Raw genomic sequence first — 27,599 nt, 5'->3', positions numbered from 1 at the left:
TAACACGGCTGCTACTCTGAAACCTTTTATTTCAAGGTGTTTTTAATGTTTGTTCTTGAGAATTTTGTTTAGGAGCATTTATCTTTTAGAGAGATTTTTTGCCTTGATAAATAACTTAATCAAGGTGTCATCATTACTGCTTTAAAAGAGTAAGATTACGGGATAATTTTAATAGAAAAAAAAGTTGCTAAAACTACCATTCACAAATATAATACAAATATTTCTAGATCTTTCTTGTAGTTTACTTTTTAGTTTTCTTTAGTCTTTTCTGACAAATAATTTAACTTATTATTAAACTAATGGATACTGTGTTTCTTGCCATTATCAAGCTACAGGACTTTTTTTTTTTTTAAATACAGATTTTGGAATAATGCTGCTTTGTAACTAACATTACATTTGCCACTCAGACAAACTACAGTGTCTGCTGATAACTGACATACACTACCACTTCTACAAATTATTTTGGCGACCAGTTTGACAGAGAAACCTGTTACCAAAAATTGTTTATTTTAAAGTTATCATTCAACATAAAAATTGATGGTATAGTCTGAGTTAAAAGCAATTGCATGACTACTTGTGTTTAAACCCTATATATTTAGATTTAATCTAACTCCTAATACTGTTAAAGCCACATTATATTTGTCTGATGAGGTGCTTTTATTTGAAGCTTCTGTTTTCAAAAGCCTTTATAACCACTTGAAAAGTTCAGTTTGGCCATTCGTTATGTTTATTTAAAATGCACAAAATAATATTTTGAAACCTTTTTGCTCTAATTCACATTTGTTTTAAAAACTTCATACTAGCCATGGATGTAGTCCTCAAAAAGTACTGTTTTCAATAAAATAAAACAAAATTTTGTTTTAGAAACCGTTCAGTCCTTGAAAATCATGTATTTTGCTTGTGTGCCTTGTGATTTTTATTCTTTACCATGCTAAAGAGCTCCTAATGTCCCACTCTACACATATATTTGGAACACTACATGTTGATGTATTTTCATATTAAAATAAAGCCTCTGTGTATTTGAAAGGATATTAACTTGTGTAATAAATCAGATTCATGGGGGGGAAATTCAGTCCAGAAAACTTTTAAATCTTAAACATTATGATTAAGAACTGAAATATACCAAAGTGAGGGCATTTTAAGTTGTTCCCAAAGCAGCTGTCATGTGGCCACGTACTGTATGGGAGCTTTCCCACTGACCGTCGGCATAAAAACACCACCTCCGTGAGCAGCAGAAGGTATGTCGGCATGAGAAGCTCTCCTGCCGACATAGTGTTGTGCACGTGAACATGTAAATCAGTGTAACTTACGTCACTCGGGGGTGGTTTATTCACACCCTTGGGTGACATAAATTATGCTGACAAGGCTGTAGTGTTAGACGTAGCTTAGGATTCTTAAACTTAGTGTGTTCAAGGCATTCATGGCACCACTAAAAACAAGCTTTGTTACTTATTACTTCCACTTTTACAGTGTGTGTGCATTTAAACACACCATGTCACTCCAGTAATTTTTGCATGCGGTATATAAGAAAAAGGTTAACGTGAAATTTAATCTGAATTGTATAATCTCATTCAACAAATGTAACTGAAAAATAATTGTTCTGTAGAAATCCTGCATCAATCTGTGAAGCAAATACATTTGCTACACTAAATCCTGCGTCAGCCTGGGACAATGGACTGGATGACCTCTTTCGGTCCCTTCTAGCCTCACAGTTCTGTGTTTATATGATTACACCAGTGTTCTTGTCCCTCGCTGTGTCTTGATTTTTCTGGAACGCTTTTTTAAAGAATTGTAAGTGTTTGTAAAGGAAGCTGCCCTGGCAGGACTGCAGCTTCCCCTGATAGACCTTCATCATTATTGATGATAAGCTCTTCCAGGAAATGTTATTAGGTTCTAAGAGACATTGTTTCTCAATGCTGACTTTGAAGTTATATAAACAAATGGAAAAAATTAAGTAAGGACAAACAGCAAAGACCTTGTCAAATTAAGTATCCCCCCTTCACTTAAATTTGACAAAAATAAGCTTTTATAAAATCTAAGATCAATATAAGAACATATAAGTACTCCTGTTCTTTTTGCGGATACAGACTAACACGGCTTCTACTCTGAAACTTATAAGAACATAGTTATTTTTGAAAGCCAATGACTATAACACTTGTCTGTAAACAAATGTTACCATACAGTGTTCAAAACTCAAACCCGGAAGTGCTAAGAGCTTAAAGTGAAATTGATAATAACACAAAGTAAAACTGGCTTAATTGTTCAAACTGAGAAATACAGTAAAGTACTCAGAGCATTGATAGTGAGAAGCAGTTTGGATTCACTCTTAATTATCAAAGCAGTGTTAGTAACACAGGAAAAGAAATATGTTTAAAACATTTAAGTTGACAGTCTGTCTTAGGTTTCAGAGTAACAGCCGTGTTAGTCTGTATCCGCAAAAAGAAGAACAGGAGTACTTGTGGCACCTTAGAGACTAACAAATTTATTAGAGCATAAGCTTTCGTGGACTACAGCCACGAAGTGGGCTGTAGTCCACGAAAGCTTATGCTCTAATAAATTTGTTAGTCTCTAAGGTGCCACAAGTACTCCTGTTCTTCTTTTTGTCTTAGATAGATAGTTATTGAAGTTTTTGGGGTTTCCAAAAGAAAATTCCATGTACAAGTGAAACTCAGCTATAGCTTTCTTGTTTAAGGACACATTTAAATAAATGAAAGATGAAATATCTCCTGCAAATAAACAAACGGATAGAAGCAGCTTTTAAGAAACCCCACACATCCATAAAACCTTTCCAAGCACTAGTCATGTCAGCTTGTTTTTCCAGGGCACTCTACCTATGGTGCTATCAGTACTCCTAAGAGCATTCTGCGCACAATATTTTAAAATTCTGCAACCTTTGTCAATAAATGAATGCAGAGGCTCCAACATGGCAGTGGGGAGCATGGGCCACTGGCTGTACGAAGGTGGGAGATCACCCTGCAGTTTCCCCACCCTCCAACCCTGGGACACGGACTCAGTGGTGAGACTGCACCCGACCCTGACACAGCACAAGGCCTGGGCCTGCCCCAGAAACACCCCGGAGCCTTGCCATTCTGCATGAAGAGCACCAGGTGTGGGGCAGACAGGATCCAAGTGTGGAGGGGCTCAGTGCGGGAGGATCCAGGTGTGGGGTGAGAGGATTCTGTGTGGGACAATCTGGGTGCAGGCAGTTCAGTGCGGGGATCTGGATGCACAGGTAGGCTCATTGGGGGGGTTCCAGGTGCAGGGGCAATAGGACACTGCAGGGGCTTCCAAGTGAAAGTGATTGGGGATCAATGGAGGGGGTCTGGGTGTGGGGGTCTCAGCAGGGTGCTGGGGGTGTGGCGTTTGGGGGTCTGGGTGCAGCTAGTTGGGGGTCAGTGGCATGGGGGTCTGGATGTGGGGGCTCAGGGTGGGGCTTGTTGGGGTGGGGGTTTGAGTGCAGCGAGCTCCCTGGGGGGATCTGGGTGCAGGGGTTGGGGTCCGGAGTTAGGGGGTCTGCGTGCAGGGGGGCTCAAGATGCACGTGTTTAGGTTTAGAAGAGTGCGGTTTGAGTATGGAGGACTAGAGGGGTTCTGGGTGTACAGGATGAGGCTTTGTGGGGGCATCCGGATATGGGAGGTCCAGATGCATGCGGGTTGGGCGGATGGGGGAGTAGTTCCCTGTACAGTGACAAGGGAATCTTGAGTAGGTGTTAGGTTATTTTACCTCTGGATTTGGCACTGGTGATATTGCTGCTGGAATTCTGTGTAGAGTTCTGCTGTCCACAGTTCAAGAAGAATGTTGAAAAATTGGAGAGGGTTCAGAGGAGCCATGAGAATTAGTGAAGGATTAGAAAACATGGTTTAGAGTGATAGACTCACGGGGCTCCATCTGTTTAGTTTAACAATGGAGATTAAGGGGTGACTTGATCAGTTTCTAAGTACCTTCATGGGACAAATATTTGATATTGGGCTCTTTTATCTAGCAGACAAAGGTATAACACAATCTAATGGCTGGAAGCTGAATCTAGACAAATTGAGACTGGAAATAGGTGTGTATTGGAATAGTTTACCAAAGGTCTTGATGAAGTCTCCATCACTGGCAATTTTTAAATCAAAATTGGATCTGTTTTTTTAAATACATGCTTTAGTTCGAAAGGAATTGTATTGGGAAAGTTCTCTGTCCTGTGTTATGCAGGAGGTCAGACTAGAGGATCACAGGGGTCCCTTGCGGCCTTGGAATCTATGAATGTAGTAGGAGAAACTCTGCCCTTTTTCCCAGAAGGGGAACATAGAGGGAAAAGGAGCCATATAACCACTCTGAGGGGGGAATACATGGAATAGAGGGGCAGGCCTGCAGTCGTCCCCTTTAGATGCCAAGAGAGAAATAGGCCTGGAGTCCTCCCCATTGAACAATCCTGAAAAGGGGTCTGCCTAAAGGCCATCCACAGGCCGAAACATCCTGCTGTGGAGGTGGGGGACTATGGAGTTTCCTCAGTGGCCTCCTGAAGTATGGATAAACATCAAGACTTCATATCTTTTGAAACTCTAAATTAGGGCATTCATACTAAAACTAAGCTCAGGTTCACCAGAATTCATTTCTCTCTCTGGCTTCTGGGGCTCTTCAGCCTCTGACAATATTGGTAGAATTGTTACTGACCGATCTTCTTACCAGGTTGCTAGGTAAATCAAGACATGACCACAATCAGAATCCTGATGCTAGTTTACAGATCAACCTATGGGAATGATTGTACTAGGCTTAAATACAGTCTTAAAACATCGTTCAGTATAGAAAAATTGCGGAATAATAAGACAATACAGATAATAATTCATCAGTAATGAAAAGCCCTTTCTCCTCTCCACCCAGCAAAATTTGATTCTTACCTTTGCGCGTTGTCTCATTTTGGCTAGGATGAATGAAGATGTATCTATTTTTGGTGGTATTTGCAACGAAACTTAATGCTGAGGACACCACATCATACATTTCACTATTCATATGAAATTCATTGTGATGTATTGTGCCACCGGACTCCTTGTTCTTGTTGTGATGTATTGTGTAATTTGCTGGAAAACCTTGCTTTAAATGCTGCCGTATATTAGATTTAAATTCAGATTACACTGAAATCTAATTAAATCTATCCTGTAGTATTTATTAAATGTATTCAGATGCCTAATTTGAACATCCAGCTGCATTAAATAATACAGTTATTATGGTGTATAATGTGTTTGAGTAGGTTTGTGTGGTGGGATTTTTGGAAGAACAAGTTTTGGAAATCAGAGGCGCACTTCTCAAGGTCCCTTCCAGCCCTCCATTTCTGGGAAGTCATCACGTCCAGCCCCCTACGCTGTGGCAGGACTTCACATGGCACTTCACCAAGCATGAAAAGAAAGTCCATTCTCTCCCAGGGTTTGCATTGAGGGTTGGGATCTGTATGTCATGGTCAAACACTTACGATTGTGGTGGGGTGTTTTTTCCCCCCTCCCTGTTTTTTAGGGAATTGGCCAAGTATTTGATTGAGTTTTTGCAGCTCTCCCTTAAGAGTGCCTCTGCATTTTGTTGCAGTGTTTATAGCCAATAGAGATACATGCCCTTATTTCTGATGCCCTGAAAACCCCCCACCTGAATTCATTTTTGCCCTTTTGACTTCCTCACCTGCTTTCTGCCTACTAATTAATTTCCACTGGGACTAGTTTTTACAAACCTTTGAGTAGCTTTCTTATCAGTCCTGTTCCTTGGAGTTATGCAAGTGTAAGAGAGGTGAAAACATTATCTAGTATCTGTTCTGTACTCACCCACCTTCAGCTTAGTGTTGGTGGTAGATTTCTTTTGATTTTATTTGTTTCAAAAGGCACAGAATAGCTGTTACAGGCTTTTTGCATGCTCGAAAAGTAAGATTTCCCTTTGTATCTTATTTGATTGCCGAGGCAGCTTCAAATTTGGAGTTAGGGAAAGTCGAGAAGAATGATATTCAGAGAGATCTGTTACAGTTCTGTATACCTTTTAGAAACCAATAGCCACAGGTAACTTGTTTTCTTTATGGTGCTTTTTGTCTGTGAAACACAATGCATGGATACGAACTACCAGACTGTGAACTGTTCAGCAAAATATGAGATCTTTTCCCACCTGTTATCTCTTTCTTGGCTTTTTTAAAATGCTCAACATTTATGTAACCTTTTGCAAACACTACTTAATCTTTCCATTATGAAGGTGTCCCTGGTTTCATAAGCGTGGAGTAACTGAAGCATAAAGGATAAAGAGCACACAGCAGGACTTAAGTTGGTGTGATTAGACCACTTTCTGGCCCATTCAGAGTATACTATATGTTACACTCAGACTTCCTTTGTCATAGGCTTTTACCTACTTACCAATGTAAAATTTTCATACAGAGCTTTACACATCACCGTTGAATTCAGCCTACTGGATCTTTCAAAGTGTGAGAATAATAGGATGTAAGCTGGAGAAACACACCCCTAGGGGTAAAATGAGGAATGTAGTGGGACAAGCCACTAACTTAGAATGTGTACATTAAGGAAGACAAACCTTGTTTTAATTTATATGCTGAAAAGACTGAAAAAGCATGTGATACACTAAGTGTTGGCCTACTTTAATTTGCACACTTTTATGTCTTCTTGTTAGTTGCTGCTGTTGCCCCTGCGTAAGTCTCTCTCTGAGGATTGTTTGCATGTCCCAGGCTGGCATATCGCCTAATGGCAATACTCTGGGGGTGTAATGCCTGCTCGTGAGAGTTCAAAGGGGCCACTTCGCCTCGCGGCGCTATCAGGGTAGTGTTGCCCACTGCGAGAGTGGGGAGGGGAGGGGAACCTGGGCCCACCCTACTCCACTGGCTTCAGAGGCAGCCAAGTTCAAATGGAAACCCCTTATTTCCTTTTAGTGACTTTGACGAAACTGTCCATAGTTAAATTATTCCAATCAGATTGTCTCTGCCTATAGCAATAATTTACAATGGATTATTTACAGTCCTTTCCTTTGGGGAAAGGGCCCCTTTTTCTTCAGAATGGCTGTAACGGTTTCTGGGGACACAAGCATAGTGGTGATAGTTGTTACCACCTGACCTCCCCTTACACCTTTGAAACAGGGTACCCTGACACACCCAAGCGGGTTCCCTGGGTCACTTCCTACCCTTGTCCCAGTCACTCCAGCGGCATTTCTAGGGTTGGATGTGGGGTGTCTCTTGTGTCTTTTCTGTTTCATCTCCAGCAGCTCCTCTGCTGGCAACAGCAAGCCATCCCGCTTGGCTCTCAAAGTTGGCTGGTGTTGGGGGGTGGCAAGCAGGGCAATTGCCTGGGGCCTCAACCTTTTTCTTTCTGAGGCCTCCCCCCCACCCCCAACATGCTATAAAAGCTCCACGGCCCACCTGTGCCACGATAACTGATTTTATATAGCATATATTTCCCATATACTACTACACATGTCCTTGTTTTTGATTTGTATCTTTCATGATAGGAAATTAACTATCATGTAAAACAGTTAAATACTCTTTATTGATAAATGCTTTGTTGACTTTCAAAATATAATACTCCACATGCTAATTCTGGTTGAAGTGCTTGCTCATGTAATGGAGGCAATACTTCTACTGTTAGCTTCTATTGAAATGCTTGGTGGTGTTCCCACAGCAGCTCTATCAGCTTGATTTCAGAGCAACATACCAGTTCCTAACAGCTCAACTCCGATGTCAAGCTCCCTCTAGTTTCATTGCTGTCCCACCGTGGCAGGCTTATGCCTTTTAAAAGTTTACATTTTTTGTCTATAAAGTGCTTTCAGTAGTTTTTAACCATTTTTGACCAAACCCCAGTGACTGCAGATTGGTCAAATTCAATAACACTTGGCACTTTAATAAACTAAACATTATTAAATAATATTTAGTAGATTTAATCCTAAACCATTAGTTGAATTTGTTTCCAAACTAGGGCATTTCAACCCTTTATATAATTGCTTTATTTTAATACCATTCTTTACAAAACACTACCGTATAGGTTTTTGCTTCCTAATAGCATTCACTTTACACTACAGTTATGCAGAACTTTTGGATAAGAGTGTTAAATGGTTAAACTCAATGATCTTTCTTGGTGCTGGGCTGGTTTCTGCTTCCGAAGCATACAGCCATCTGAAAAGAAAACCCAACTGATTGTGGCTCCTCTTTAGATCCTCTAGGATTTTAATTAAAGAGCGTGTCTTTACATTTGTTTTACCCCCTTGACGATACACACATGTTCCAAGCGACCGCAGCTTCCTTCCATAGTGCCACCCTTATTCTCTGCCATAAAATCATGTTAATTTTTACAGGAAGTGTAACTGTTTTGTGTTTAAACTTCCCAGGTACCCCATCAAAGTGATTGTCAGAGCCATCTTAAGGCTCGCTGTTCCTAACATTGCTACTCTTGTGACTACCCCCTCCCCTTGCTGTTACTCCATAGGTGCGCTGTCTCTTTAATTTTTCATTCTCCTTCTGCTGCATTTTCCTCTGCCGTTTCATTACTATAAAAGGGTCCAGAGTCTCCTCCTCCTGTCCTGATTCTGGCTGTTCGTGCCACAGCCTCAACCATGTTCTCTAGTTCTTACTTTAAAAGATGTTGAACTTCATTAAAACATTGAGGTATCAAAGCCAGATAATACCAACTACTTGTGTTTGGCTTGGGGAGGGAGGGAGAATTTAGAAAAGACTCCCAGGAAACATTGGCAGCTGCTCAAAAAATACCTGTCAGTTTTTGCAACTTTGAATGAAAGATTCAGATGGATTTTTAGTGGAATCTTTTAAAAGCCAATTCATTTTAGATGTGCAAAATAGGGTTTTATAAAGCGAGTGTTTAGGTACTTAAAATCTTGCATAATTACACACCAAATATACTTGCATTTCTCTGAAATATTTGGCTCAACACACCGTATTGCTCTAATTATATTTTACACCACTGTACCCAGATTACATTTCCTACTTGTACGTTCAGAGGCAGCCAAGTTCAAATGGAAACCCCTTATTTCCTTTTAGTGACTTTGACGAAACTGTCCATAGTTAAATGATTCCAATCAGATTCTCTGCCTTTAGCAATAATTTACAATGGATTATTTACAGTCCTTTCCTTTGGGGAAAGGGCCCCTTTTTCTTCAGGATGGCTGTAAAGGTTTCTGGGGACACAAGCATAGTGGCGACAGTTGTTACCACCTGACCTCCCCTTACATAATTTCTTTGACTAGCAGGGTTCCACCAGATGAGACAGCACCTTTTACTGCCGTAACCAGGTTTTATCAAACCAGGCATTCCTTTCTCCCTTCATATTTAATGTTCTTCCTCTTATCTTAACTGGAATGTAGCTGAGGCCTGGCCTGATATGAGTAATTAACACGTGGCGGGAGGCCTCACTTTTGGGCAGGTAAACAGATCATTAGGCTGATTTGTGCTAAATAAAATAAGTAAATAGGTCTATGGGCTAATAGGACAGAATGTCTGAGCCAGCTAAGATGAGAGAGAGAGAGAACACCCAGGGAAGATTTACTAAGAATGGGCAAGATAATTTAGGAAAGTAGAGATGAGATAAAGGAGCATGTACAATGCAGGGACAGAGCATGCTGCTCCAGGATTGGTTCTTGCAAAGTTACCAAGGCAATCCAAAAGTGTGATGCAATGTAATGTGTAAATGTATGTAAAGGAAGAAGTTTTCTGTGTAACTTTGGACATGTGGTTTGCCCTATACCCATCCCCTAGGGTTGAGTCTGATCAACGCAGCCCAGCTTTGCTGCATGCTAAATAAAGGAAGCTGAGTAACGAAATCTGGAGTTGCAGTGTGTTTTGGATCCCAGAAAACTGGATGAAGTGTTCTCCGAAAACTGGACAAGATGTTCTGGATGAGCTGAGTGGAAAAGGTCTCTGAGGGAATCCCAACTGGAAGTAACTAAGGGGACGCCATTTTAGTCTTGATTCTGACTCAGAGAGAGGAATTGGTTGCACATCTGAAAATTGAAGGCTGTTTTGGGTGAAAGCGATCCTGAAAGGCTAGAGTTCATGATTCTAAGGAAAAGAAAGAAGTGAGAGCAGCAGAATGTCAAGGGTGATGGACTTGTAAAAAGCTTACTTTAAAAAACTCAGATTGCTGATAGGTAAGGTCCCATAAAAAGAAAATCTAAGGGGAAAGGGAGTTTAGGGGAGCTGTCAGTTTCTCAAAGAAACAATATTAAAGGCACGACAACAAACTGTCCCAATGTGAAGAAAAGATAGGAAGAGTAGTAAGAGGCCGATATGGCTGTGTAGACATATGCTATGGCTCCACCAGGAGCTCTTTAATGACCTGAAAATCAAACAGGAGTCCTACAAAAAGAGGAAGCATGGACAGATTGTTAAAAAGGAGTACAAAAGAATAGCAGAAGCATGTGGGGACAAAATCAGAAAGGCTAAGGTACAAAATGAGTTGCACCTAGCAAGGGACATGAAAGGCAACAAGAAGGCGTTCTATAAATCCATTAGACACAAGAAAAAGATGAAGGAAAGTGTAGGTTCTCTGTTTAGTGGGGAAGGAGAGCTAATAATCAAGGCTATTATTTTGGTATGGAAATATATCATACATTTCATAGAGGGAGGGGTGGATAAATCATGGAAAGGCCAGGGAGTGCTGTAAGATGAGATCCGGGATTGGGGGAGGTATCGGAGGGCAAGCACATCCCGCAGCAGTGCCTTCTGTCCCATTGGGCTGGGCCTTGCTTCCCATTCTGGGCATTGCCACGTAGTACATGTGGTCACAGTGCCACTCAGGTGTGGCCTGTGTGACCCTCCATAGATGGAGATGAAAGGGTGGAAGGGCCAAACCTGAGTGGGGCTACGACCACAGACATCAGGTTCCAGTGCCACTTAGTTTCACAGGCTTTATTCAAATTCACAATTTCCATGACCTCCGTGACAATATAATTTCCCTACTAATAATGGATCACATCAAGAAGGTTGAGCTGTTAAATGCATATTTTGCTTCAGGCTTCAGTAAAAAGATAAATTCTTGAAGCATATGACAAAAACATTGGACGTTCCAGTGGAGATGGTTCAGGAAAAAGCATATTAGCTGTCTGATATTGTACAATCCACATCTCAAGGCAGAGTTGAATTTACCTATAAATGAGGGAATATTGGATCCAGCATAAAATCTTTGGAATATTCCTGCCTTAATTTCAGCTAATTCAAAAGGTCCTGATCATAGATATCAAGCATAGGCGCCGAGTCCGGGGGTGCTCCCCGCCCCAGCTCGCCTCCACTCTGCTTCCTCCCCTGGGCGCACCGCGTGCCCGCTTTTTCCTCCTGACTCCCAACAATGCTGATTTGCGTGGCAAGTGTGGGGAGGAGGGGGAACGTGGCGCACTCGGTGAAGAGGCGGGGCCGGGGCGGGAATTTGGGGAAGGGGTCAAATGGGGCAGAGTTGGGGCAGGGACTTTGGGGAAGGGGTTGGAATGGGGGCAAGGCAGGGGCGGGGAAAGGGGCACCCACCGGCACCAGGGAAAGTTGGCGCCTATGATATCAAGTACTGCCCAGAGGCTTTGAATATTTCTGTTCTCATCCAGCTCCATCTTCACTGGTTGTTTCTGCTGCCAATGAAAAATCAAATCCACTTGAAAGTCAGGATAGCTCATTATCAAGCCATGTATCCAAATATCATCACCTCCAATAGGATAGATTACCTACTGAATTTAGAGTTGGGGCTTAAATCAGGTTGTGATGAAGGACTATTGATTGCAAAAACCGCACTTTAGGCTGTATTGGATGCAATGGATTCTGGGATCCGTTCCAGGACTTCATGTATTGTAATAAGACATTCATCGTGGATGTCCGCTTCAGTTTCCTGAGAGAATGGCTGCTGAACACTGAAGATTTACCATTTGATGAACAGAATCTATTTAGTGCTGAGATTAAGTCTCTCCATTCTTAAGACTTGAGATCTGATTGCTGAGTGTTTAGAAACAATTTCATTCTCAACCTTTCTTTAACGTCAGTAATGTGTATTATGTTCTGACTCAACAGATTTGCCCCCAGAAGACTTCTTCATTCTAGTTGACATGTAATTGTAGGTTCTGTGATGCTACTGCTGTCCAGGGTTAAATAGAATTTATCTGCCTTTTCAATCTCCTTTGAAGAAGTACCTTGTATTAATCAGAAATCCATAACTGACTTAAGAAAACAGTAGCTCACAAAACACCATTTTAATTTACTAGGTTTATAAGACTTGTGTGGGACTGAGGGTTTAAATAACCCCTCTAGTGCTCTGAAGAGTTATACAGATAATATGGAAATAGTATAAGTGCAGGAAAGTAATGGGAAAAGTTGAAGATAGAATAGACCTATAGCACACTGCAACTTGTCTTGTGCACAGGATAGAACTTAACAGCTTGTTCAAAAGATGTTGTAGTTCTAAGTGCCGGTATTTAATGTTTTTAATTTGTCTCCTTTTAAAAGGAAATTAAATTGTAATATCTTGTTAGCAGCATAGGCTGCAGTGGTATTTATTTGAATGAATAATATAGTCTTGTATTTGTATTCATCGTATGTTATAGAGAATACATCTCTCCAAGTGCAATCTGATAACTCATTATCTTCAGAAAAAAAGTAGTCGGATATTTTAAATAATTTGTTACTTATTGGTATCCAGGCAGCCACCATGTAGTTAGCAGTAAAGGTTTGCTGAGGGCCCAAGCCAATTTCCATCCAATTCAATGCAAGTCTTTTCATTGCTGTTAATGGGAGTTATGCTGAGACTCTGGTGGAGGGGAGGAAATCTCTGAATACATTGATTTCTTTTTGGAGATACATGTCCTACTAAAATTTGAGGGGGAAGAACCCTAACAATGAAAGAGCATAGCACACTTTTCTGTCAGATTTTGTTTTGTTGAGTAGAAACAGTTCTAAACCTGAATTACTTGGTGGTAGAATCGGTCAGGTTGTTCATGTACATAGTTATCTGGCTTTTGTATGGCCTTTTCCAAACCCAATGACCTTTTTATAGGGATTTAATAGTTGAAAGGTTTAAGGAAAACAGTTTCTCTAGTGGTATTTGACTATACAAGAACTGAAAAATGCTCTCACTAGTGGTGACTGTGAACCCTTTATTGATGAGTGAGGTCAGAATCTTCTGCATAACTTAACCTTGCCCTTGAAAATCCTGGGTCGTCTTGTGAAAATAACAGGAGTACTTGTGGCACCTTAGAGACTAACAAATTTATTAGAGCATAAGCTTTCGTGGGCTACAACCCACTTCTTCGGATGCAGCTTCTTCTTTGTAGCCCACGTCACCTTCAGCCCCCAACTAAAACCTCTCCAGCGCATCATCAGAGATCTACAACCTATCCTGAAAGATGATCCTTTACTCTCACAGATCTTGGGAGACAGACCTGTCCTCGCTTACAGACAACCCCCCAACCTAAAGCAAATACTCACCAGCAACCACACATCACTGAACAAAACCACTAACCCAGGAACCTATCCTTGTAACAAACCCCGATGCCAACTCTGTCCACATATCTATTCAAGTGACATCATCATAGGACCTAATCACATCAGCCATACCATCAGGGGCTCGTTCACCTGCACATCTACCAATGTGATCTATGCCATCATGTGCCAGCAATGCCCCTCTGCCATGTACATTGGCCAAACCGGACAGTCTCTACGCAAAAGAATTAATGGACACAAATCTGACATCAGGAATCAAAATACTCAAAAACCAGTGGGAGAACACTTTAACCTGTCTGGTCATTCAGTGACAGACCTGCGGGTGGCTATATTACAACAGAAAAACTTCAAAAACAGACTCCAAAGAGAGACTGCAGAGCTAGAATTGATATGCAAACTAGACACAATAACTCCGGTTTGAATAAGGACTGGGAATGGCTGAGCCATTACAAACGTTGACTATCTCCCCTTGTAAGTACTCTCACACTTCTTATCACACTGTCTGTACTCGGCTAGCTTGATTATCACTTCAAAAGTTTTTTTTTTTTTTTCTCTTAATTAATTGGCCTCTCAGAGTTAGTAAGACAACTCCCACCTGTTTATGCTCTCTGTATGTGTGTATATATATCTCCTCATTATATGTTCCATTCTATATGCATCCGAAGAAGTGGGCTGTAGTCCACGAAAGCTTATGCTCTAATAAATTTGTTAGTCTCTAAGGTGCCACAAGTACTCCTGTTCTTCTTTTTGCGGATACAGACTAACACGGCTGTTACTCTGAAACTTGTCATTATGCAAGGCACTGCATTTAGCCGTATGGAATGGAAATCCATCAACCTCATGAAAAAACTCGTACAGATACAGACAGACATCATCTTCCTTTCCAAATGCAAGCAGATGGACATCATACCAAAAGGACTAAAGGTAAAAAATCCATTACAATCTACATATCACACAGACTATGCTGAGAGACTGTGTCACACACTCTCAAAGAAACTGCGAAACCACCTGATCAGCATCCTATACAGCAAACAGGGAAAGATTAAGAATGAGCTCTCAGAACTGGATACTCTCATAAGAAACCAACCTTCCACACAAACTTCCTCATGGATAGACTTTACAAAAACTAGACAAGCCATTTACAAGACAAACTTTGCCTCTCTACAAAGGAAAAAGGACACTAAACTATCTAAACTGCTACATGCCACAAGCAGCCAGAACAGTAGTTCCCTTAACCCACCCAGCAATATTGTTAATCTTTCCAGCTATACTCTTAGCCCAGCAGAAGAGTCTGTCCTATCTCGGGGCCTCTCCTTTTGTCCCTCCAGACCCATGAATATGATACAGTTCTGCGGTGACCTAGAATCCTACTTTCGACGTCTCCGACTCAAAGAATATTTCCAACATACCTCTGAACAGCATACTAACCCACAGAATCCTCCCTACCAGCACTACAAAAAAAAGGATTCTGCATGGACTCCTCCGGACGGTCGAAACAACAGACTGGATTTCTACATAGATTGCTTCCGTCGACGTGCAAAGGCTGAAATTGTGGAAAAGCAACATCACTTGCCACATAACCTCAGCCATGCTGAACACAACGCCATCTACAGCCTCAGAAACAACCCTGACATCATAATCAAAAAGGCTGACAAAGGAGGTGCTGTCGTCATCATGAATAAATTGGAATATGACCAGGAGGCTGCTAGACAGCTCTCTAACACCACATTCTACAGGCCATTATCCTCTGATCCCACTGAGGATTACCTAAAGAAACTACACCATCTGCTAAAAAAACTCCCTGACAAAGCACAGGAACAAATCCGTACAGACACATGCCTAGAACCCCGACCAGGGGTATTCTATTTGCTACCCAAGATCCATAAACCTGGATATCCTGGACGCCCCATCATCTCAGGCATTGGCACCCTAACATCAGGCTTGTCTGGTTATGTAGACTCTGTCCTAAGACCCTACGCTACCAGCACTCCCAGCTATCTTCGAGACACCACTGACTTCCTGAGGAAACTACAATCCATCGGTGATCTTCCAGAAAACACCATCCTGGCCACTATGGACGTAGAAGCCCTCTACACCAATATTCCACACAAAGATGGACTACAAGCTATCAGGAACAGTATCCCTGATAATGTCACAGCTAACCTGGTGGCTGAACTTTGTGATTTTGTCCTCACCCACAACTATTTCACATTTGGGGACAATATATACCTTCAAGTCAGCGGCACTGCTATGGGTACCCGCATGGCCCCACAATATGCCAACATTTTTATGGCTGACTTAGAACAACGCTTCCTTAGCTCTCGTCCCCTAACGCCCCTACTCTACTTGCGCTACATTGATGACATCTTCATCATCTGGACCCATGGAAAAGAAGCCCTTGAGGAATTTCACCATGATTTCAATAATTTCCATCCCACCATCAACCTCAGCCTAGATCAATCCACACAAGCGGTCCATTTCCTGGACACTACTGTGCTAATAAGCGATGGTCACATCAATACCACCCTATACCGGAAACCTACTGACCGCTACACTTACCTACATGCCTCCAGCTTCCATCCAGGACACACCACACGATCCATTGTCTACAGCCAAGCTCTAAGATATAACCGCATTTGCTCCAATCCCTCGGATAGAGACAAGCACCTACAAGATCTCTATCAAGCATTCTTAAAACTACAATACCCACCTGCTGAAGTGAAAAAACAGATTGACAGAGCCAGACGAGTACCCAGAAGTCACCTCCTACAAGACAGGCCCAACAAAGAAAATAACAGAACACCACTAGCTGTCACCTTCAGCCCCCAACTAAAACCTCTCCAGCGCATCATCAGAGATCTACAACCTATCCTGAAAGATGATCCTTTACTCTCACAGATCTTGGGAGACAGACCTGTCCTCGCTTACAGACAACCCCCCAACCTAAAGCAAATACTCACCAGCAACCACACATCACTGAACAAAACCACTAACCCAGGAACCTATCCTTGTAACAAACCCCGATGCCAACTCTGTCCACATATCTATTCAAGTGACATCATCATAGGACCTAATCACATCAGCCATACCATCAGGGGCTCGTTCACCTGCACATCTACCAATGTGATCTATGCCATCATGTGCCAGCAATGCCCCTCTGCCATGTACATTGGCCAAACCGGACAGTCTCTACGCAAAAGAATTAATGGACACAAATCTGACATCAGGAATCAAAATACTCAAAAACCAGTGGGAGAACACTTTAACCTGTCTGGTCATTCAGTGACAGACCTGCGGGTGGCTATATTACAACAGAAAAACTTCAAAAACAGACTCCAAAGAGAGACTGCAGAGCTAGAATTGATATGCAAACTAGACACAATCAACTCCGGTTTGAATAAGGACTGGGAATGGCTGAGCCATTACAAACGTTGACTATCTCCCCTTGTAAGTACTCTCACACTTCTTATCACACTGTCTGTACTCGGCTAGCTTGATTATCACTTCAAAAGTTTTTTTTTTTTTTTTTCTCTTAATTAATTGGCCTCTCAGAGTTAGTAAGACAACTCCCACCTGTTTATGCTCTCTGTATGTGTGTATATATATCTCCTCATTATATGTTCCATTCTATATGCATCCGAAGAAGTGGGCTGTAGTCCACGAAAGCTTATGCTCTAATAAATTTGTTAGTCTCTAAGGTGCCACAAGTACTCCTGTTCTTCTTTCTAATAAATTTGTTAGTCTCTAAGGTGCCACAAGTACTCCTGTTCTTTTTGAGGATACAGACTAACACGGCTGCTACCCTGAAACTTGTGAAAATAATGCTCCAAATGTGCACTGCTATCTTCCAGAGTCTGCACCAGGCAGGCAGCTCTAGCACTCCCCTTGCTGTTTTTCAGAACACAGTGGGCAGCAGTGAAACCCATAATCGAGTAGCATAGGCCTTAGTCTGCCCACCCATTAGCAGCCAGGAGGTGAGGGATGGGTTCGAGTATTTCGTTGCCACCTTCCTCCAGCAGTAGTCAGGGAGGGATAGTTTGCTGAAACCAGATGCACGCTGGTGCAGCTGCAGGCTGAGACAATGCAATGGAGACCCCTTCTGCCCTTCTAGCAGTTATTCTCTCCTCCCTCCACACACTCTTGCATCAGCCTTGTTGCTGTGTGCAGGTGAGCATTCTCCCTCCTGGCAGTCAGAGGGGGGGATGGAAGATTTGGCATGCATCAGATAACTGCGAACTAGAGGCTGATACAAACTCGTAGTGTCGAAGCCAGGATCCAGGAATGGCATTCAGGATTCCTAACAGCTGGAGAAGGTGGGGAGCTAGGCTGTTCACCAGCGTGTTGCCCTTAAATCTGGCTAATTGGGGCCCTTTTCACCTTCTGTAACTGTATCTGTTGTTTGCTAGCAACGTTAGCCATGGACCAGGACCACGCTGTCCCCTGGGCTGTACAAACAGTGTATTTTAAAAGAAAAAAGGCCTGTGCGCCAAGGAGTTTACAGTGTAAATATAAGATAAGAGACAAAAGAGGAATACAGATACAGTACAAGGAAATAGAGACTGTATTGATCAGCATGTTAGGCAGTAGCTTCTGCACACCAGCAGCCTGCCTAACTGTTGTGTGGTTTTGTAGGGATCATGGCAAATGAGAGTTCTGAGGAGGAGCTTGAAGGTGGGTAATTAAGTTAGCTTTGTAGATGTTCAAAGAGAATGAATGCCTCCATAATGTGAGGGACAGCATAGGAGAAAGCACAAAGATGCTTGTTTAAAACGTAAGTGGGCAGTGGAGACTGGAATCAGAGGCTGAACAAGGTGTTTGGGTGTTTGACCATGAAGGGCCTTGAAAATGGGTGGGTGGTGTGGTCAAAGCAATGGGCCAGGAAAATGATCTTTGTAGCAGCATTCTGAACAGATATGAGCAGGCCATGATTGCATTTGTCAAGGCCAGAGAGAAGGGTGCTGCAGATGATGGGCGTTTTAGCTGTGGATGAGTAAAAAATGCTGGAATTTAGGGACACCGTGCAGAAAAAATTGGCCAGATTTACACAGCCTGGATATGAGAACCTAGTGAGGGGTCCAGGTTGAAGATGATACCCAGATTACGGGCCTGAGTGACCGACAGAATTATGGCATTGCCCACAGCGATCAAGAAGAGAAGCAGCGAGGGTGTGGGTGGATGGGATTAGGAACAGGAGAATTAGGAGCTCTGGGTTAGCCATGCCGATCCTGAGCTGATGGGTCAACATCCATGAGACGATGACAGACTGGGCCTGACATTTTTGTTTTGACAGGAGACAGGTCTGGAGTAGGAAGATCGATCTGTGAGTTGTCAACCTGGTAAGGGAGGGTAGTTGAATTTGCGTGTGCAGATAAGATAAGGTACCCAGGTTTACCCAGAGACAAGGTAATAGGGTTAGTTCTCTGGCTAGTGTCTGGTAAATTCAAGCATGGATAATAAATTCTTTATGAATTTTAGAGGCTGTGTTCTATTCATTCATTCATTTTCCCACAGTTCTATAGTTCTTGATACTGCTAGGATAGATCAGTCTTTTGGCCCTCAGTTGAAGGCAAGGGAGTGTTGAAACTTTCCAGAAAAGATGATTTCACACATGGTGCCTGAGACAAATACATGAATGAGCAATAGGATAGCAATTATATTGGTCCCAGACACCCACATGGAAGGGGGGTTATTCTTAAATCTAGTTTCCCTGAGGCTAGGTCTACACTACCCGCCTGAATCGGCGGGTAGAAATCGACCTCTCGGGGTAGCTGAATGTGCGTATCTTAAATCGACACCCCCCCCACCCCCCCACCCCCGTAGTGAAGACCTGCCCTGAGAAAGAGAACCAGTGATAAGCAAGGGGTAGTGTACCTGGGTCACAGTCTGAGTGGAATAATCATGACATTCAACCCTGAGACAGGTAAGGCCCAGAGGCCTAACATCTTTGCTAGGTGCGCGCAGGAGAGACCAAAAGGTGGGCAGAGGTGCAGCTAGTCCTGGAACAGACACACCCAGGTTTCAGTCCCTTGAGATAAGTCTTGTATCCATTAGTTCTTCAGCTCTCACAAAGTTCCTGCAACAAGTCAGGGACATCAAGACCTGATATTTCTAATGTAAAAACTTAACATTACTGTCTCATTTTGCAACAAACAAAAAAGTGCATGTTTCTTGCTTTACAATTCTGTTGTAAGTGACTGTTCATATCTAAAAATCACTTTAAAGAAATAGTGGGCGTGAGGCAGTTTTCCAAAGGGGTGAGGGTGTGGTATGTGGGTGTGTACAGGATTTGGAATAGATACATGGAAATTATATAGAAAATTGGTGTGCGTAAAATGGCTTTAATATAGTAAAATAGATCACTATAAGGCAAATATTGGTGGTTCTCTAAATTTTGGTTGTCCCACAATTTTCATAACAAAAGTTGTGGGGCGCCACAGTAAATTACAAAACTTGGCTATCACTGTTTTATCATCTGCTTTGTCTTTGTTTCCTTCTGCAGTATGTTGAACCCCTCTCTCCTGTATTTTTTTCTATCTTGCTCCTATTTTAATTTAGAGCTAGGTTGACAGCTGCAGGAAGACTTAAAGGTGACATGCCGAGGGGGAAAATGGCTTTTTGCCTCTTATTTTATTTGCTTCCTTGTGTTTAAAGAAATCTTGAAATGTCCCCTCGCCCCGAAAAACCCCAAACAGGCACATTTTATTTTATATCCAAAAAGGCTACAGACGCTAATGGACCTTACCAGGCAACTTAATAGTACAACTGAGCAAATAATTGATTTTTTCAGTTCAATAGACACACTGAAAAAAGTGTAAAATGTAGAGAGAATACTTGCCTCCCTCCCAAGTTCAGGGTTATAAAGCCTTGCTTGATATTAAGGACTATGAAGTACACAGAATCATTAATACCAGTAAGTGGACATGCCAAGACTTAAACTTATGCTGCCCTCTTGCTCAGTACTTCTTTTCACAGACCAAAGAGATAGCTAGCTGTGGTAGTGGCTTCTACTACTGTATTCTGTCTGGAGCCCAAGATCTTTGAGACGTAGCTGGAAGGTCAGTGCAGATGGAATGTTCTAAAATTTTAGCAGCAAGACTCTGAGTTTTACTGAGAACATGCAAATGGCAATTTTCAGAGACTTGTAACTTGGCCAGATTTTGGTGGATTTTTCATGAGGATAACAGAAAGCATCTCTCTGACCCTACCACTATCTCCCCACCAACCTTCAAGTTCCTGCTCCAAACCATGGAGGCTCAAGGACTTTTCAAAGAAACATGTGGAAGATTTTTTAACCTTAGGGGAAAATAAGTTGTTTTGCTAATTTCATTCACAGAAATGTCTTACTTATTTTGCTGAAACTTTCAGAAAAAATAAATAAAATATCAGCCTGAGGCTGAGACCGATTAAAAATTTTGGACCAAATGGTTAACATTTGCCAAAATTGTAAGCAACTGAAAACACGGAGTTAGAATGAACAGTGGTAGGCCTACCAGTTCCACATATAAGGGAGAAAATCAGTAAAGGACAAAACTATTTCTTTTGGATTTGCAGTTCATCTCTTATTTTCCAACCAAGATGATTAGTATTCGAGTAGGTCTTGCCTTTCATATTTTTTTTTCCTGACCTCATGGATAACTCAAGCACATGTCATCCTTTCTGAGCAAAACAAATTATTAGCTATTAGACAGCAAATACAAAACCAGAAATTGTAGGGTACAAGATGTATGATTTATGCTATGGACTTAACAGAGGCATACATAAGGAAAGAGGTTGATGTAGAGCAGGTGGTCTGGTCAAGAGGATGAGAAGTTTGTCAGAGTTTTGGACATTAAGACATTGAGAATATTATGTTTCAAGAAAATGAACTTGAAAATTCACTTCGGTAAGCTGAGGCAGAACAGCTGGCATACTTATATCAAACTCTGAAAACTTACTGTCCGTGTAGATGTGAAGACCAGATATTAAAGTCTTCGAACAACCCTCCTGGAGACGACCACTTGCATAAATGCTGAAAAATCTCTTGCATCCTTGTGTAAGATGAAAAATATCACACACATTTCTCTCTTCCTTTGTGCTTTTCTCTAAGTATATTAGTATTCCTTCGGTAAGAATTGGCACCTGCTTTCTTATGAGTCAGTGAATGAGTGTATCAAAAGCTTCTTTCCTCCAGCATCTGGATTTTGAGAGAGCTTGTCGTTAGTGCTAAAGAGACTGGGACTAGGTTGGAAAAGAAAAGAGTACGGGAGAGACAGATAAGAGATACTCTATGTAAAATAGATACTCTATGACAAGTGGGTGCTCAGACTTGCGTTGATACAAGAACAAGAATTAGTTATTGCAGCAGATTTTACATGGGTCAAAGGAAATATATATTTTACACAACATACCATGTGATAGTAAGGCAAATAGCCTAATAAACATTAAAAATGTATCCGCAGTTGTACAAGTAAGGATAAAATACTACTTCAATGTATAAACTGTCACCTGTTGGTGTTAGGGAGAAATTGGCTCTCATGATGTAGCATTGCACAATTAAATTATGGTGATTATGCTTTCTTTTGAAAAATCTACCATTCTTCAGTATCAGAGACAGAGCAAACTAAATGGATCATTGTTTTGTTCCTTTATATTTTGTTTTGGTATCCCATTGCTTTCCTTGACGAAACTGAGAACTTGAATTAATTATCTTTTTTTAGATTTTGATTGTATAGTTTTTGACAAAGCTTCCATAGTAGATGAGAGGATAAAAGCATTAAGTGAAAGCGTTCAGTTCAAGGTTGGGAGTTTCCCTGTAGATTTTAGTAGTAGTAGTTAAAGGTGCAAGAGTTCGTCTTCTGGGCGAGAGATTTAATAGTTATTAAGTTTGGGTCTCTAACCGTTTTGTCCTTTCATTTGTCAGCAAGCTGGGATTGTTGGTCTCCACTGAGTTTCTCTTGGAGCTGTTATAGGGATCTTATAAAATATGAATCTTCTAGGTTCTGTTCTTTTACATCAACTCTTATTACACACACTTACATTCCTCATCCCTGCCCTCTGTCATCCTTGCATAATCTGGCTGCCTTATTTGCCGAGTTGCTTGGCAGAGGAAGGAACACTTTTCTGTTTTTATTTTTAAAATAGGGAAATGTCAGATTGTTCTTTCAGCTTACTCTGGTGCTGGGTTGACTTACTGTAGAATTAAGGTAACTACGTCTTAAATTGCTTTCGTGGCAGAGAACTGTTTCCTATTAAGTAAATGATTTTCATAGGATAATGGGCTAGATTTGAGCCCCTACCAAGTTGATTTTAGGATGAAGTCTGTATCTTAGTGCTGGGCAATTCACACCTTTTCTCTTGTTGTATGCAGTGTTAGTTGTAGCTGTGTGGGTCTCAGGATATTGGAGACACAATGTGGGTAAGGTAATATCTTTTATTGGACCAACTTCTGTTGATGAGAGAGAGACACTTTCAAGCCACCCAGAGCTCTTCTTTGGGTCTGGGAAAGGTACTCCCAGCGTCACTGCAAAATGCAAGGTGGAACAGATTGTTCAGCATTAGTAGTTAGTGCATATTGTAAGGGACTGTTTAAGGTAGACACCATGTCTCCACCAACAATCATAAGAAAAAAGAATCATCTGACTGGACGCCACAGAGCTAACGAAACAACACTCTTGATCATTAAGTTGATTGCTTCAGGGGAAAAAATTGATTGTGAAATCCTTAAACATCACATTCACCATAATCTCCCCACTGCTGAGAGGACAGCCGTATAGTCCCTGAAATCTAACCACCAGATAGTGATCAAACCTGCAGACAAAGGGGCCCCATTGTAGTCCTCAACTCTAATGATTACGTTAACAAGGCCAACAAACAACTCTGACACCACCTACTACAAAGAACTCGAAGACCCCACACCACAATTTACCCAGGAATTTAAGGATATCATCAAATTCTTCCCCCAAAAAATCCAGGATGAAACTCATCCCCCACGAACGTATCCCAGGGGCATTCTCTGTGCTTCCCAAGATACACAAACAAAGGAATCCAGGCAGACCCATCGTATCTAGCCACGGCACTTTTACCGAAGGAATATTGGGATTCATAAAAACCATCCTCGAACCATTCGCCACTCAAAGGGCCAGCTTCCTCCAGGACACAACTGGCTTCCTGCACAAACTCCACAACATTAACAGCCTGCCTCAGAACACCATCCTCACCACTGTGGATGTCTCTTCCCTATATACCAACATCCCTCGCGATGACGGCGTAGCTGTCTGCCTCAAATATTTACAAGTCAATGGACCACTGTTCGCTATCCAACCCGAACACATCGCCAAACTCATCCATTTCTTCCTCATCCATAGCTCTTTGTCAAAACCATGGGTACTAGGATGGCTTCCCCATATGCCAACCTCTTCATGGGCCACTTTGAGGAAGAATTTCTCGACAAATGCAGCAGGAAACCAGTGATATTCCTGATATTTTCATCCTCCGGACAGACCGCTTAAACGTCTTCATAGATTTCCACCACAACTTCAACAACCACCACCCATCTATCAAACTCTCTCTGGAACACTCCCACACTAGCATCAACTTCCTGGACACCACAATGGGCTTCAGCAATGGAACCCTACAGACCACCATATACAAGAAACTCATGGATCCCCACACCTACCTTCTTAAATCCAGTAACCAGTCCAAACACACCAAGAAATCTGCCAGGCACTCAAATACCAAAGATTATGCTCCGAGGAGAAAGTCCAGGTTCATCTTAACACACTTAAAACCGCCTTCACCAAACAAGGACACCACACCAGAGAAGTAGATCACATCATGGCATGTGCCATCCAAATACCCTAAGAGAACCTGCTTCAATACAGAAATAACCCCTCTGGCCATGCACCCCTGCTTGTCACCTGTCACCCCACACTGGAACCCATATGGGGTATCATCAAACAAATACAACCCATACTCAATGGGGACTCCATCCTGAAAGAAAACTTTCCTGAACCCCCTCCTCTGGCCTTCAAACAATCCCCCAGCCTCTACAAGCTCATCATCAGAAGCAGGATCCCCACAGACCAGGAGACACCAACTCAAAGTGGCACCAGATCCTACCAGAACAACAGATGCAAAACCTGCAGACATATCGTCACTGCTACAATGATCAACCCTACACACACACACACACACACACACACACACACACAACTCACCTTTCAAGATCCATGGATCCTACAGGTGCTTATCACAACATGTGGTGTACCTCATCCAGTGCACTAAATGCTCCAATAACAGCTTTGTGGGTGAAACCAAACAATCACTACGCACTCAAATGAATTCACACAGGAAAATGATAAAAGACAAAAACGTCCTGTCACTTGCGGCTGAATGCTTCTCAGAAAGCGATCACTCTATATCTGACCTCTCAGTCCTTGTCCTTAAAGGAAACCTGCACGGCACTTTTTCATAAGATGACCCTGGGAGCTTAAATTAATTACTCTGCTAGACACTGAAAATCATAGACTGAACTGGACTTATGGCTTATTACAACAATCTGTAACCCATTAACCCTCCTTTTTATCCTATGACTGCAAAGATGTTAATGGGCCATGCTACCTTGAACGGTCCCTTACATTATGTACTAAGTACTTATGCTAACAATCTGTTCCCCCTTGCATTTTGCTGTGATGCTGGAAGTACCTTTCCCAGACCTGAAGACGAGCTCTGTGTAACTCAAAAGTTGGTCCAATAAAAGATATTCCTTTACCCCTGCCCCATTGTCTCAGCTTTTTCTCTTGACATTTTACAGTAAGTTCTTTCAGTCCATTTGGATGATCTGTGATGCAGAATAATTTCTTATGTGAAATAGTTTCTGGGATTTAGATCTGCCTGTCAGATCTTTCCATTAACTTGTCTCTGGACTAGGATGAAGGCACTGCTTTTGATAAGCACTCTTTACATGTGGTGTTGATAGAAGTAGTTGTATTTTCAATTGTTCAGAAATGTTGGCTAGATCTGGGTAAAATAATAATCAGTTCAGATTGATGGATTTGAATCATAGAAACTGAAGCTGCAGGTAAGAAAATTAGATTTTTTTTTTTAATATTGACTGAGCTATGGTCTAGTTCTGCTTTACAGATAGGTGGCATGAATTAACATTTGTGAGTCAGCATCAGATTTTGTAAAAATACTTCAACTATTGGAATTTAATTAAATATCCTTTTTCATTGTAACCTGTGGAAATAGTTTTTAAACCTGGCTCTTGGATGGTATATTTTACTTTTTCTAAAAAAGTAGTTCTCCTTGTAATGGGAGATACAAGCATTCATACATCACTGACCAGATATTGTCTGTGAATTGTTTACATGAGGTGGAATTGTATTTCAGGTGTAGATCCATCCCTGCAAGCAGAGAACAGAATCCCAGGCTCTTCACAGGCTACAGCTGCTGTATCTAAACAGCAAAAATCACGTTCTACCAACTCCAGAGATGAGCGCTTCCGATCTGGTAAGGAAAATCTGTGCAGCTAAAACAAAATGGGTGCCCCAACAGTATCATTACACCCATAAAGAGGTACATACATTATGCTTAAGGAGCCAAGTGAAGTGCTTTCCATATTGGAAGAAGGCAAGATATGAGGAAATGTGTCCAACCAGCTGTGCTGTATATACATATAGGCAATGCTTGGCCAACTCCAAAGTGGAGAAAATGATTGGGGAAGAAAGACAATCATAAACACATTCTGATGTTTTCCTTTTTATGGACTTAAACCATGCTTAACAATTTCCTCTCGTCTGCCGGTCTTGCTTCCTATCATTGGAGCACCCTGTGCTAATTTTTACAAGGTTATGATTTTTTTTCACATAAGGGTTATAGAATTACCATTTACCAAAGCTCTCTTTCAAACATTTCCTGATTTGAAGCAAATACACTCAAGTAATGGAAACATCACAATGGATATTCTACATGAACTTTTAAACATGCTTCAGTGCAACAAAGAAACGTGTTTTGGGAAATTTCTATGAAAATACCCATATCCTCCTCATATCCTGCTTCCATTGTTGCTGCTCAGGTGGCTAAAATACATTGTGTTTTGATGTGAAATTCCTTCTCACAATACTGAGAAAGGCAGGTGCTTTTTGAAAGCCATCATCTGGTAAGTCTATCCACGGGCTTCTAACTAGAATGTTGTTTCGGTGTGCTGTTGAGGGTCCCAGGACTGGGGAGGAAGGCGATATCTAGAGAAATTGGCTGCATAATGTAAATTTTTGAAGTAATATCTTACTAATACTTCGGTCACCTTGCTTTTAACTACTTGGCACCAGTATTTATGGCTTCACATTTTTATTGCTGGCATTCCCATTGAGAAAACTCTGCTCCTAAAATCAAGGCATTACATCTCCATGGTTTGTTTTTGAAGAATCCAAGGTTTGATGGGATCTTTTATGTGGTTTGGGTAGCATGTGCAAGGGCTTTTAGGAAAGATATGTGCAATCCGAAGAATAGATTTTCTGAAGTTTGGGGATGAGGATAATAATGAATATCAAAGAGAATTAATTAAATGGGATGCTTAAGATTAACTTTAATATATAATTTAGTCATTTGCTTTAAATTCCATCTCTTTTGTGTATCAAACTTATTTGCAATATAATTTTACTATCAGCAAATAAAATGTTCAATATATATCTAAAAATACACTGTAGAGGAAGCCTATCATTGGTTGATGTGGAGAAAAGGACAAACTAGGGCAGTAACCATACGAAGGCCTTTTGTGTCTAATTTTACGGTGTTGGTGGTATAATAAAAAGATACTGTATTGTGTGGAAGGTTCTACTGTATTGTGTGGAAACCTGAACAGTAGAACCTCAGAGTTACAAACACCTCAGGAATGGCAGTTATTTATAACTCTGAACAAAATGTTATGGTTTTTCTTTCAAAAGTTTATAATTCAAAGTTGACTTAATGCACCTTTGAACCTTTACTATGCAGAAGACAAATGCAGGTTTTAACCATCTTAATTTAAATGAAACAAGCACAGAGTTTCTTTACCTTGTCAAATCTTCTTTTAAATCTTTCCCTTTATTTTTTTAGTAGTTTACGTTTAACACTGTACTGTACTAGATTTCCTCCCCCCCCCCCCCTTTTTTTATTTTATTTTTTTTTTTGGTCATTGCTGTTGCCTGAT

At 41.4% G+C, this 27,599-nt stretch overlaps 1 protein-coding gene across 3 annotated transcripts in view; it reads left to right on the top strand.

Moving 5' to 3' along the window:
- The window catches only part of DIP2A (disco interacting protein 2 homolog A), a 206,368-nt gene that overhangs the window by 68,067 nt on the left and 110,702 nt on the right, over positions 1-27,599 (top strand). For 2 of the 3 annotated variants that reach the window (XM_054043478.1, XM_054043480.1), the window contains exon 3: positions 25,802-25,921. The exons of the other annotated variant lie outside the window; for it this stretch is intronic. In XM_054043478.1, coding sequence (XP_053899453.1) covers positions 25,802-25,921 — 120 coding nt within the window. The remainder of the gene's footprint in view (positions 1-25,801; positions 25,922-27,599) is intronic. 3 annotated transcript variants of the gene reach the window in all.

The sequence above is a fragment of the Malaclemys terrapin genome, chromosome 11 (assembly GCF_027887155.1).
Source record: "Malaclemys terrapin pileata isolate rMalTer1 chromosome 11, rMalTer1.hap1, whole genome shotgun sequence".
NCBI classification, from domain to species: Eukaryota; Metazoa; Chordata; order Testudines; family Emydidae; genus Malaclemys; species Malaclemys terrapin.
Note: the sequence above shows the minus strand (reverse complement) of the source record. Positions and strands in the feature narration are given on the sequence as shown.